The 13,026-nt window shown below is 39.8% G+C and overlaps 1 protein-coding gene across 2 annotated transcripts in view; it reads right to left on the reverse strand.

The window, feature by feature from the left end:
* The window catches only part of LOC144073671 (low-density lipoprotein receptor class A domain-containing protein 4-like), a 49,506-nt gene extending 37,091 nt beyond the window's left edge, over nt 1-12,415 (reverse strand). Inside the window, exon 1 of one of the 2 annotated variants that reach the window (XM_077599687.1) lies at nt 11,995-12,415. In XM_077599687.1, the coding sequence (XP_077455813.1) occupies nt 11,995-12,088 (94 nt within the window). In that variant the 5' untranslated portion in view covers nt 12,089-12,415. The remainder of the gene's footprint in view (nt 1-11,994) is intronic. The other variant, XM_077599688.1, reaches the window with a different exon arrangement.
* Between the last annotated feature and the right edge of the window lie 611 nt (nt 12,416-13,026).

Here is a 13,026-nt window from a genome sequence, read left to right on the forward strand (position 1 = left end):
AATCATTGCACATACAGCATTTATATTCAGGCAATTACAAAACAGCAACAGGGGCCATTTATTGTCACAGGGGGAGCTTGTTGACTCATTCAAACATGATTGGTGTCTTGTTGCAGTAGAGAACGACAACCTTTGGGGGAACATAAATTTGGACTGTTAGTGGGTCAAGATATGCTGAGTCTCAAGTATAACACAAACCATTTTGGGGGATGAAAAAAAAAATCAATCATGGATTTATTCAGTAATATGCTAAATGGTTAAAACTTATAACAGGGGTGGGCAAACAATTCCACAAAGTGCCGCAGTGGGTACTGGTTTTCATTCCGACCCATAAAGAGGAAATCTTTTCACCAATCTGGTGTCCTACAAGTGCAATCAGTGGATAGCAGTCAGGTGCTTATTGTTTTCTGCAGAAATCTCATTGGCCAAAGTGTCTGTGGGGGATCGGTTAGAACAAAAACCTGCACCCACAGCGGCCCTCGAGGACCGGTTTGCCCACCCCTGTTCTATAATCACTAAATAGTTATTGTAATGCCTGAAGTAGCATTGGTAACATGGCTGATTAAATGTTAATTATTTTCTGAAATTGGGGGGGAATGGCAATACATGCTTTTCCTTTTCATTCGACTTCACAAAAACAAAATGCATATGACGGACTAAAAACAATATAACAACACAATGTTAATTTGGCCACAAGTGTGCCCACGCAACGATTAATACTCACCTGAGATTTTTTGACGATTGTCGAGTCACAATGTAAAAAATGTAAGTAAGTAAGTTTCTGGACCCAGATGTACCGTATTTTCTCGCATATAAGTCGTATTTGTAACTCGAAAAAAATATGACTTTATCAACGATACGGCTTATATGCGCACAAGACTTGTGGTACTTTTTCACCAGTAGATATTGGCAAAGTAACATTTACTATTTGTTGGTTATTTTCTGTTTTGCAGTAAGAAAACAAACATTACTGGATGAATTAATTCCTTATGATATTGACCCTAATAATGTGCTTTTGATTCATATATTATCTCAGAAATACCATGTGTGATGATTTTTCTCAAGATTTTCCCCTTCAAAGTAACACATTTGTACTCCCTATTAAAACCATGAATAGAGGTGAAAATTGTGAATCAGGGGGAGGCTTATAGGCGAGAAATTTAAAATTCAACGAGTTTAAGGCAATTTTAAGGGTGCGGCTTATATGCGAGTAAATACGGTATTCCTTCTTCAAGAAAAATAAGGGTCGGAAAAATGGAGCAGGTGGTTATTGGTAGCGAGCTATACGTATGGGTCACTCAACAACGTCATTTATTTCACAACAGTTTATTCCAAACTAAGTAGCAGGTTCAGATAAAGTGAGTTTTGATCATATTTTTAACAAGAAGGTATTATTTTGGTAGTGGCCTACTCGATTTGAATTTTTGTTGGAACGAAATAGTGTCGTTCCTTGCGTATATTTGAGGGGACAATTGTTTATGGATTAAAATTTATTATAATGAAACAGTGAGAATGGCAGTTTTGTGTCGCATGAAACATGCCATTTAGTGGGGGACAAAAAAAAATAATGGGCGTTTTTGATACAACCATTCGATTATTTTTCATTTATATAACCATGGAAATGTCTTAACCCTAGAACGGTAACCTGGGGTGATTCCCAAATAATAATACAGTGGTACCTCGAGATACGAGCTTAATCCGTTCCGGAACTGAGCTCGTATGACGAGATTCTCGTAACTCGAGCGGACGTTTTCCATTGAAATGAATGGAAAACAAATTAATTTGTTCCAGCCCTCTGAAAAAACACCAAAAACAGGATATTGGATTGGAAAAAATGTTTTATTTCTTCTAATTCGCCATCTATTAACAAAGTAACACATAACTAGTGGTTTAATAGTAATAAAATGTGTTTAATCTAACTAAAATTGGGCAGATTTCGCCGACGGGAGACAGAGACGTTTGGGGGCGTGGGGTTCGTTTTTTTCCCACGACAACGCACTCGTAAACGGAACAAACAAATTTAAATTAACTTGGATTAACATATACAAACACTCAAACATACGTTTAATGTAACTTTACACAAAACTGAATTCTAATTTTGTTGTAATCCTTTGTTACCTTCGTTTTCCGCGTTGGCGGTGTGCCACGCCTCCACCCTCACGTTCGCTATCGATGGACTGTTTGCTGTTGTATTGCCTTCAAAATATTCCCAAAATGATGACCACAAATGTCCTCACAATAGGATAACGCACGACCACTTGCCAACGAGAAATAGTCTTTAAAGAACGATCGCGGGAGCTTCTTTCCTTAGAAAGAATAACAGGAAATACAATAGTTGAGCTTACCCACGAATTGATTGTGGGTAATGAAGTTTTATTCTGAGAAAGGTTGCCATTGCCTATGGGTGTTGTGTGCACGAGTATACTTCATTACCCAGAAAGCCCTCTTTTTGCCCGCGCATGCGCGTTGTGCGTTTCCTGGTCTTAGGAGAAACTCGTCTGGATTAATCGTTCCATGCTCGTAGATATTGTTATACACGAAAGATATGCAAAAAAGACCAGGCTTGGTCGCATCACGAAATTTTGATCGCATGACGGGCGAATTATTCGATCGAAATTTCCGCCATAAGACGAGAATTTTGTATGACGAGCGGTTGTATGACGAGGTACCACTGTATGAGGATCATATCAATTAATTGAAGAACATAACATTTTGGAAAATAAGATGAATGGTCATTAAACATTCTGCATTTTATCTTCAGAGTTAACACAAGCCATGGCTGTCTGAACCTTCAAGAGCAGATGGGTTGTTTTTGTATTGGAAAGTGATCTCAGACATATTATTGAAATGCTTCTTAAAGACAGACATCAGTAAAAGGATCTTCTTCATGAAATCCCTGGAGTGATACTCATCACACATGCTATCCTTTCTCCAAAATCCATGGTACACCCTTAAAACATGACAAAGATCTACTGAACAGTGGGTACACTTATGTCTGAAAATATAAGATTACTGACAGGAGCAGTGGGAGATTAGCCCATCTGCTTGATTTTCTTTGCTGTAGTGCCAATGCAATGACACAGGGAACACATAGTATGCTAACCATTAAATGTAGCTGAATTGTAGGTTGGATAGAGGACAAATCAGCTCATGAAGGGGGGAAAAGGAACTGTGCTCTTGTTTACCATCTGCCAATATGTGTCTGGAGCGTTGTGTCCACAGACCTGTAGTCATGAGACACACAGCAGTCTGATTCATTCGCCTGAAGTATTTTGTATCTCAGATAGTCAAACTGTGTAAATAGAGGAAAGTCCCTGCCACCATCCACTAGATGCCCACCCCAACATACACTTGACGGATGGACTGTCTCAAACACAACCAGACTGCAGAATTTGCCCTGGTCCCAAGGCCACTTTGTGAGCCATGGGAGGATCCTAGTTTGGTGTGTGTGTGCGCGTTGAATGGGGGTGCAAAATCTAGACACAAAGGGAATCCTAGCAGCCACAGTGGCTGGGTGCTATTGAAGCATTAGTGTTACACGGTGTCATTGAACCCAGGACACAAAGGACTTTAACTTTTTATCACTTGGGACTGTCACAGCCAAACTGACCTATAGTAGTGGTAAACTTAGGGCACATCAAGTAATTTTTGTGATTTTGTTTCTGCAGTACATACATGTTTTTGAGAGCTGAAAATGTCCAGAGTGAGCAATTTATGGCTAAATTGTTGACATACAGTAATCCCTCAAATATTGCGGATAATATAATCGAGTCATGGCCACAATAATCGACAAACCGCAAAGTAGGATTACCCCTATTATTAGTACCATAGTAAATGTTTTTGCGCCTATACAAAAATACAAGTACCAATAAGTACAATTATCAAGAAGCGTATGTATTAAATATTACAGTTATATGCATATGAAGACTGTAATGTTTTACTAGCTAAATATAATCTATAAATTAAAAAAAATGTAAATACTTTAAAGTCCTGTACTCAGTTGGTCCTGTACTAGTTCCTCACCGCTTGATTTAAATAATAATGAAAAATAAATAAATTACAGGTTATGGGGAGCTTTAGTCCAAGAGCTCTGTCAGATTTGATGGAATCTTCAAGAGACGCTGTAGGGGCAACAGGAGGAGCTTCTTTCTGCGAGAGGTTTTTGTGCGCACAAGCAACATGCTGGCCGCTGTTTCTTTTCTTGTACAAATATGCATTTGACACTGTCAAGACGATTGCCAAATTCAAGGGCTGCGACCATGTTGTCATCATTCCCCTGGACCCGTTGTTGCAAACTGCGTGCCATATTGAAGATCTCCTGCAGATGTCTTAAAGGTAGACCACGTTGTTCATCCTCGTCGTTGTCTAGTGCCTCTTCTTCCTCACTCCTCAATGGGATCATTTCAACGAGGTCCTCATCTGTTTGGGGCGAGGGGGGTTCTGTGTGGCTCTCGAGCATTGAGTGTGTTGACGTCCTCTCGTCACGGGCGTTCAATATTTTTATTCCGAGTAATTACAGTATTTTCTCGCATATAAGGATATTGAAGATCTCCTGCAGATGTCTTAAAGGTAGACCAAGTTGTTCATCCTCATCGTTGTCTAGTGCCTCTTCTTCCTCCCTCCCCAATGGGATCATTTCAACGAGGTCCTCATCTGTTTGGGGCGAGGGGGGTTCTGTGTGGCTCTCGAGCATTGAGTGTTGTTGGGGTTATTCTGGGATACTATTATATATGTGTGCATTTTAATTATTTTTGGATGTTGACGTCCTTAGGTCACGGGCGTTCAATTTTTTTATTTCTAGTAATTACAGTATTTTCTTGCATTAGAGGGTAAAACAAGATCGGTTTTACAAAAAAACTTACTTTTTGTGACATTTTTTTATCTGTAGAAAAGTTGTTACCCGGCATACATAATTTGAAATGATGAAAAAACATAAAATACGAGAACATCATAAAAGTTGACAGGTATGTATTGATGAGTTGGAATTAAAACCTGCACCCAGTGCGGGCGGCCCTTTGTGGAATTGTTTCCCCACCGCTGTTTTTGGCAATCAACTATAGATATATGAATGTCATCGACAACCAGCTGCTTGACAGAGGCATTAATGTGATCAAGCATGTGTGTGACCACTTGTTTATTCATTAATTAATTTTCTGAACTGCTTTGTCCTCACTAGGGCCACGGGGGGTGCAGAAGCCTATCCCAGCTGACTTCGGCCCAGAGGCGGGGGACACCCTGTATCAGTGGCCAGCCGATCACAGGTCACAAGCAGATGGAAAACCATTTGTACTCACACCCATACCTAGGAACAATTTAAAGTGTCCAATCAGCCTACCATTCATGTCTTTGGAACGTGCGAGGAAACCGGAGTATCCGGAGAAAACCCACGTAGGCCCGGGGAGTACATGCAAACTCCACACAGGTGGACCCACCTGAATTTGTACCTATGATCTCAGAGCTGTGAGGCCGACGTGCTAACCACTCAAGCCGCCACCACTTATCCTTTAATTCATTTAGGAAGGCCATGAATGTTACATTACACACAAAGAAGCACGACGTGTTTTGCTATCCAAGATAACACCGCAAAACTTCAACTTGCCCATGGACTGACTGTATTAAGTGGTAACAGCTTTTTTCAATTTGAAAATATGAGTGAAAACTTGATCCACGATAACAGACACAATGTAGACCTGACTTAAAGTCCCACGTCAACATTTCCACACTCAATAAGGGATTGAATCTTGTCACTGTATATTCTAATAAACCACACATTCAAATGCAATAAATGGTCATTCTTAAGTAAAATATGCAAACTATATTAAAAAATTAAAAAATATTTGTAATCAATTAATAACACGTCTTTTGAAAGGTAGTTTAGCATTGAATATGAATTAGGTCAACACCTGAATGTTTGGTGTTTGTTTATTATAGCCCATCAAAACATTCATTTGATCCAAACTGGCTGCAATCTTGTCCTGCAAAGTGTGTATGTTACCAATTTTAAAGACGAATTATTTAATGTTTTGCCAATCACTTCAAAGCAATCGTAGTGTATACTCTGAAATATTTGAGAGTAACTAAAATTTCTTTGTGATGTGCTCTTATTTTGAAATGTTCGAGGGATTACTGTACGCAAAGGGTTTAATTAAAGAGACCAAAATCAAAGGGTAAACAAAAGCAGGGAATCTAAAAGCCGCGGAATAAAACATATCTGGGACGCACACCTAACACAGACGTGACATGGAAAAGGATGCAATAAGAAATGAACAAACAAAAGGGACTTAAGTACACAGACATAGGTTAACCAGACATTGAGAACAGGTGGGTGACCCACAGGGCAACAGAAAGGCTGAGACACATGAGGAGGCAACAACAGGTGAAAGCAATGGACAATCAGGAAAAGTTACAAAGAGAAAATGTCAAGACTATATCAATACCAAACACCAAAAGCACATAAATCTAACAGGTGTTGATGATGAATAAACCCGATACGAACTGTAGTCTTGCATGCAATCAATGGACGAAGTTTGAACATGCATGTGTGTCGAGAGCATGTGCACATGCCCCGGCGAGAAAACCCATCCGTGAAAAGTATTGTTCTCATTTTTATTCATCGTGCTATAAATTTATTTATTGCATATCGTGACAAACTTCCCTTGCCACAGCATAGTAGACACTGAGGTATCAAAAGAGAAGGATTCTGCCAGGAGGAATTCAAATCAATGGAAACACTAGTTGAGACTTCTCGACTTTATCATTCAACAAGTCGGAATACAGAATTGAAAATGGGTCAGAAGGGAGTAAGTACCGTATTTACTCGCATATATGCCACATTTGTCGGGACAAAAAAATGATGACTGAATCGAGGGTACGGCTTATATGCGCATAAAATGACGACATGCAAGAAACTGCAAAGTGACAAAGACGAAACGCCATAACGCAAGACAATGCGGCCGATACGGTCATTTATTTCAAAGTAGAGAAACGAAAAACAGATAAAACTCTTAGCGACGGTGTTTGTTGATAGCGCTGGGACACCTCATCTACACAGATACTTCGGTCAGAGAGTGAGACGAAGACACACACATCAGCTCCCTTCATATGAATTCCAAGAAATTGACAGAGCATGGCATTCTTCTCCGCGAACGCGTTACAATCACCTATTAGACGAACATTGAAAACTCAGCTGAAAACGTTCGTGGTACTCCATGCAAAAGAACTACAACTCTAACTACAACTACATATAGGACCCCAAGCTGCCCGCCTAAGTGCCTAAACAACATACCATGAAAACTTAAGGACACTGAGCTGCGCACTTAGGTGTCTGAACGAAAAGAATCAATATATTAACCTGCCTTTGAATGAAAACACAACGGAAAACATAGGAAATTTATAACATTGTGAAATTGTAATTTCTATCATTAAAAAGCATCAGGTTCTCATCAAGATAGACTTGTTTCTTTTTTCAAATTGAATAATTTGATATTTTGTATTTACAAAGGCGGGCCTATTAACTTCCTTATGATATTGACCCTAAGATTTTCCCTTCAAAGTAACACATTTGTACTCTCTATTAAAACCATGAATATGGAGGTGAAAATTGGGAATCACGGGGCAACTTATACGCGAGAAATTGTAAAATTCAACAATTTTACGGTAATTTTACGGGTGCGGCTTATACGCGGGGACGGTTTATATGCGAGTAAATACGGTACGTTTTTGTTTTGGTGCCAATGCCATTGTCAACAACTCTTTAATTGGAAACAATTCCTTTGTAACTTGCTAAAAGCAGTCTTTAGTAAAACGTTTTGACGGAACAACAAAATACTCCCCTGCTCCACTCCACTCTATCCTTTTCCGATTAATGTTTAAATCCAATACACTGATTTTATATCCGCAGTGTGTGTTGTCGCAATTTTCTAAACAACGCAGATTAAACATTTTCCTGATAAAAATGATGAAATAGCTTGGGCACTGTGGACAAAAGAGTCCCTTCTCACACATAACCCTCGCTTAGGTATGGTGTCAATACTAGTCAATATCTGGAGCTTTAAACTGGTATTAAAGGGCACTGTACCCCCTTGTTGGACCCATTGGCCTCTAGCCTCCACAAGCTGGCTCTAGAGTACAACAACAGCGCGCTAACTTGGGATCCGACATCATAGTTGGGAGATAGTCACGATTATTTCTAAATAAAATACTGGATAAAGGAAGTGTATTTATGTTTTGGGGGATTTTTGATTTTGTTTGACATTTAGTATTTTGGACTGTTTTTGTATTTTAGAACAAAGGGTTTCCCATCGAGGTATTTATAAGTAGTAGAGGTACCAATGTAATTAATTGTTCCATCGTTGTACTTTAACCAGCACCTAACTCTTCTTTTGAAATGAACTAGTATGGTTCAGTTTATTTCTGAGACAGGAGTAATGTAAAAGTCTGACGAAAAAAATAGCCCCATTCAAAATTAACAGCACATCAACAGACAACTAACTAATGGACGTTCGGAATTCTGAGTGTGTGACGTCGTGTGACGTCTGTCAGGTGTAAATATGAGCACAAATGCCTTTGTGTGTTTTTAGTAAGCTTTGTGCATATGTAAGCCACCTACACCAGTGTTTCCCAACCACTGTGCCGCGGCAAACTGGTGTGCCATGAGCAATGGTCAGGTCTGCCGGGGAAAATTGCAAGAAGTCATACAATGTAATATTCAGAGAGAGAAATTCATATGAATATAACAAGATTAAAATTGAACTATTACAAGTTTAAAATCAAAACATGATGAATGTTAAATTATAGATTATACTATTACAAGATTCAAATTGTGAAACAGGGCGGCACGGCGGCGCAAGTGGTTAGGGTGTTGGCCTCACAGCTCTGGGGTCCTGGGTTCAAATCCAGGTCACGTCCACCTGTGTGAAATTTGCATGTTCTGCGTGGGTTTCCTCTGGGTACTCCGGTTTCCTCCCACATTCCAAAATCATGCATGGTAGGCTGATATGACACTCTAAATTGCCCCTAGTATGGGTGAGAGTGTGCATGGTTGTCTGTCTCCTTGTGCCCTGCGATTGGCTGACAACCGATTCAGGGTGTCCCCCGCCTCTGGCTCGGAGTCAGCTGGGATAGGCTCCAGCACCCCCCACGACCCTAACGAGGATGAAGCGGTTCAGAAAATGAGATGAGATGAGAATAGAATTACGAAACAGTCATTATGTTGCTTATTTTTCTCTAACATGAACCGGAAGTTGCTTGTTTCTGGGGGATCAATTTTTGGCGGCGTAAAGTCTGTGTGAGCACATTTCTTTGGCCTAATATTAGGAGATTTAAGTAATATTTAGAGAAAAGTCATAAAATTATGCGATTAAAAACAAATTAAAAATAAATTACTTATTTTTGCATAACTTGAACCACAAGTTATTCAGGGTCTGCAGACATCAACTTCTGGGTCAGTGTGAAAAATTATATTTTTGAATAATTTTGGAGGTTTATCTGATTCTTGCTGATAAAACTTTGATGAGAATTTCTATTGTTAGTATAGGCGACATAGTTCTAAATTAAAAGATTTTCAGATGGTGGTGTCCCTTGACATTTTTTCAATGCAAAAAGTGTGCCGCAGCTCAAAAAAGGTTGGGAAACACTGACCTACACACTAACAGCACTCATTATGCAGAATTACAGATCAGACCATTTACATCCGACTGACCTATACTGCAGACTATTACAAACACAGAGACATATTCAGCCACTCAACATGCTGGCATAGTGACCTCAATTGCTTGCCCTAGAGAGCAAATACGTAAACTCTGTCTAAAGATGTAAACTCAAAGAACGGATAGTGGACGATCTGTGAAAATAACCCAAATATTTATTTGGTATTTTCTCATAGAAGATAAATATTAAGTGAAAGCTGTTACAGTGAAATAACTCTCTCTAGATTGAAATGTAAAATTTAAAGTTTCAATTGAACATTTGAGATTAAGTGGTACCTTTACTTTCAAAATTAATTCGTTCCAGAAGTATCTTGCATAAAACGTGAAAAAACTCACTCACTTGTGCTTGCCACTGCTCGCTCAGGGCGTCGCCATCTTACCGTAGTTAAAAGTGCTCTGATTGGCCAGACGCGGGTAGTCTTTATAGATGTGTTCGTAGTGTTTACCATGTCAGCACATCGCAATAGTTATTAAGGCTGCGGCTGGCGGTCGACCATTAAAATATCAGCCTTGATACCTGCGTAATGTGTATCTCATGCTATTATTGCACCCAGAGACTTGTTGAACACTAGACCGCTACGGACACACTTCCTGGTTGTACTGCTCACGTTACTACCATTTTGAATTTGTCTACATGCAGGCAACACCCTTTCGGAACACAGAAAGGAAATGATTGTGCATTTTTGATTATGAAATAAAACAAAATTCTGCGTTTTTTTTTTTTTCTTTTTGTCTTGTTCAAAAGTCACAACTATTGCAGTAATGTGAACCATCGAAAGAATCGAGACATTTCGACATTGGAACCAATATCAGGGGGCATCATACGAGAGAAATTGTAAAATTCAACGTTTTTAAGGCAATTTTAAAATATCAAATTATTCAATTTGAAAAAAGAAATAAGTCTATCTTGATGAGAACCTGATGCTAATGATAGAAATTACAATTTCACAATGTTATAAATTTCCTATGTTTTCCGTTGTATTTTCATTCAAAGGCAGGTTAATATATTGATATAAGTGGTACAGAAGATGAATGAATGAATGAATGTGTACAAGGAAATAAGAAATAGAGACAAATTTATAATAATAAATAACTAACAAAAATTAAAAACATGTCCAAATACCACTGTGTAAATCAACAAAGATATCACTGTCTGAGTTTAAAGCAAGTTGAACTGAGTGGTCTCCATCAACTACCTTCAACGCTGACGTCTTTTGATTTTCATTTTTTTATTTTTTATTTTTTAGATAGATAGATTCTGTTTCTAAATGATGCCAACGTGAGCAAGACAAGGTGAGCCATGTGTCAGTGTGCTAAATAAACACATGCAAGTTCTAAGTTACATATTGGCGTCACTGCAGCCATGCATTGCTGCCAAATCTAAATGGAATATCCTACATTCACCCAACACTAACCAAGTCTGGACTCTGCCACAACGGAAATAACATAACTGGAGCTCTGCCCTTCTGTATGTCGGCATGTCGGAGTGCATGAACACACTTTTGCCATGGCTCTTGTCTAGCTGCCAAGGCATCTCTAAGTGTTTCTTGTTTATTCGGCTTTGGCTGCATGCTGTGGCTGTTTTTGAGTTCTACTTCCCAGCATTCAGTATTTGTCTGCCCTGCCTGAGTCATAAAGAGGAACATCTGCAATGAATGTAACAGAGCAGAGCTGATAATGACAGTTTCTCTGTGGGTTGCTCAGACAGCAGACAGACATATCATACCATTCCAGCGTTTCCTGTTAGTGCTGACCGCCAACTATTTAACCCTCTGGGTGGATCCCTTATTATATATACTATGTGAGCACAGGCCAATAAAATCATAGAGCAACAAAGCAGACGTCGAGTTTTTTTCCTACTTATTCTAGATCAAAAATGCACGTTAAGAGTCGAATGTACATAATAGTCCATTGTGACAGCATTGCACCATGTCGATAAATGTAAATGCTTTAGTGTACGATCTAAAATTGCCGTCACACTTAAAGTGACTACACAGTTGAAACTTTAAAGTCATAGAGCCAGCTATAAATGAAAAAAAAATCACGATGGAGCCCTCTTGAAGTTTCTACTGTACTGTACTGCGCAGACGCATGGAAAATTGAAGGATCATCTACGTATTCATAAAAAGATGAAATCTTCGACGTTTCTTGGATGAAGACATACACATGTGTCATCCTAAAGCTGAATTATACTTGGAGAACTGTATATGTGTGACGGATTAGACTCTCCAATCGTCTCTGGGTCGGATTTAAGGTCACGGAAAATACACAAGTCTGGAATACTCACATATCTCCATTCCCTGTGGCTGGGAAACGGTGCAGTTGCAGGAGCAGGTGACATTGGAGTTGCCGGAGCCGCCAGAGGCCGTTAGGTTTTGCATGGGGCTCGGTGGACCGGGACACCGCTCCGGGGAAAGAGCCGCCGCCGCCACCGTCGGGGACCCCCGACGGGGAAACAACGAAAAACTTCCAGGCAGCGTCCGGCGTTTCGGCTGACTCCCGTCAGTTTCGCACGTATTTTCTCACGCCATATTTATCTCGAAGAGACCTAGGGAAGTGAAGGAGTTGCCAGTTCTAGGTTAAGCCATTTTTGGCGTCTTTCGCATTGTGCTGTTGTTCCCTTATTCCGCTGCGAACGACGCCGCTGCCGCCGCCGCGAGCAGCTGTCTTCCAACTAGACCACAGAGGAGACGGGTCCGCTCGACCCCGCCCACATCCAAACTGACAGCTGGTCTCGACCAATTAGACTTTTCGGAGGAGGACGTCAAACGACAAGAAAATCTCTTCTAAAATGTGCCAAGTACATAGTACACGACTGCACTACTGCGACTACTACTACTAGTGGTGCTGCTACTACTATTACTACTACTACTACTACTACTAGTAGTACTAGTAGTAGTAGTAGTGCTGCTACTACTACTACTAGTGCTACTACTACTAGTAGTAGTAGTGCTACTACTACTACTACTAGTAGTGCTACTACTACTACTACTAGTAGTAGTGCTACTACTACTACTACTGCTACTACTACTACTAGTGCTACTACTACTAGTGCTGCTACTACTACTACTACTTCTACTACTACTACTTCTACTACTACCACTACTACTACTACTACTAGTGCTACTACTACTAGTAGTGCTACTTCTACTAGTAGTGCTACTACTACTACTACTACTACTACTAGTGCTACTAATACTACTACTAGTAGTGCTACTACTACTAGTAGTGCTACTACTAGTGCTACTACTAGTAGTGCTACTACTACTAGTAGTGCTACTACTACTACTAGTGCTACTACTACTAGTGCTACTACTAG

This window comes from Stigmatopora argus, chromosome 4 (genome assembly GCF_051989625.1).
Source record: "Stigmatopora argus isolate UIUO_Sarg chromosome 4, RoL_Sarg_1.0, whole genome shotgun sequence".
Classification (NCBI taxonomy): Eukaryota; Metazoa; Chordata; class Actinopteri; order Syngnathiformes; family Syngnathidae; genus Stigmatopora; species Stigmatopora argus.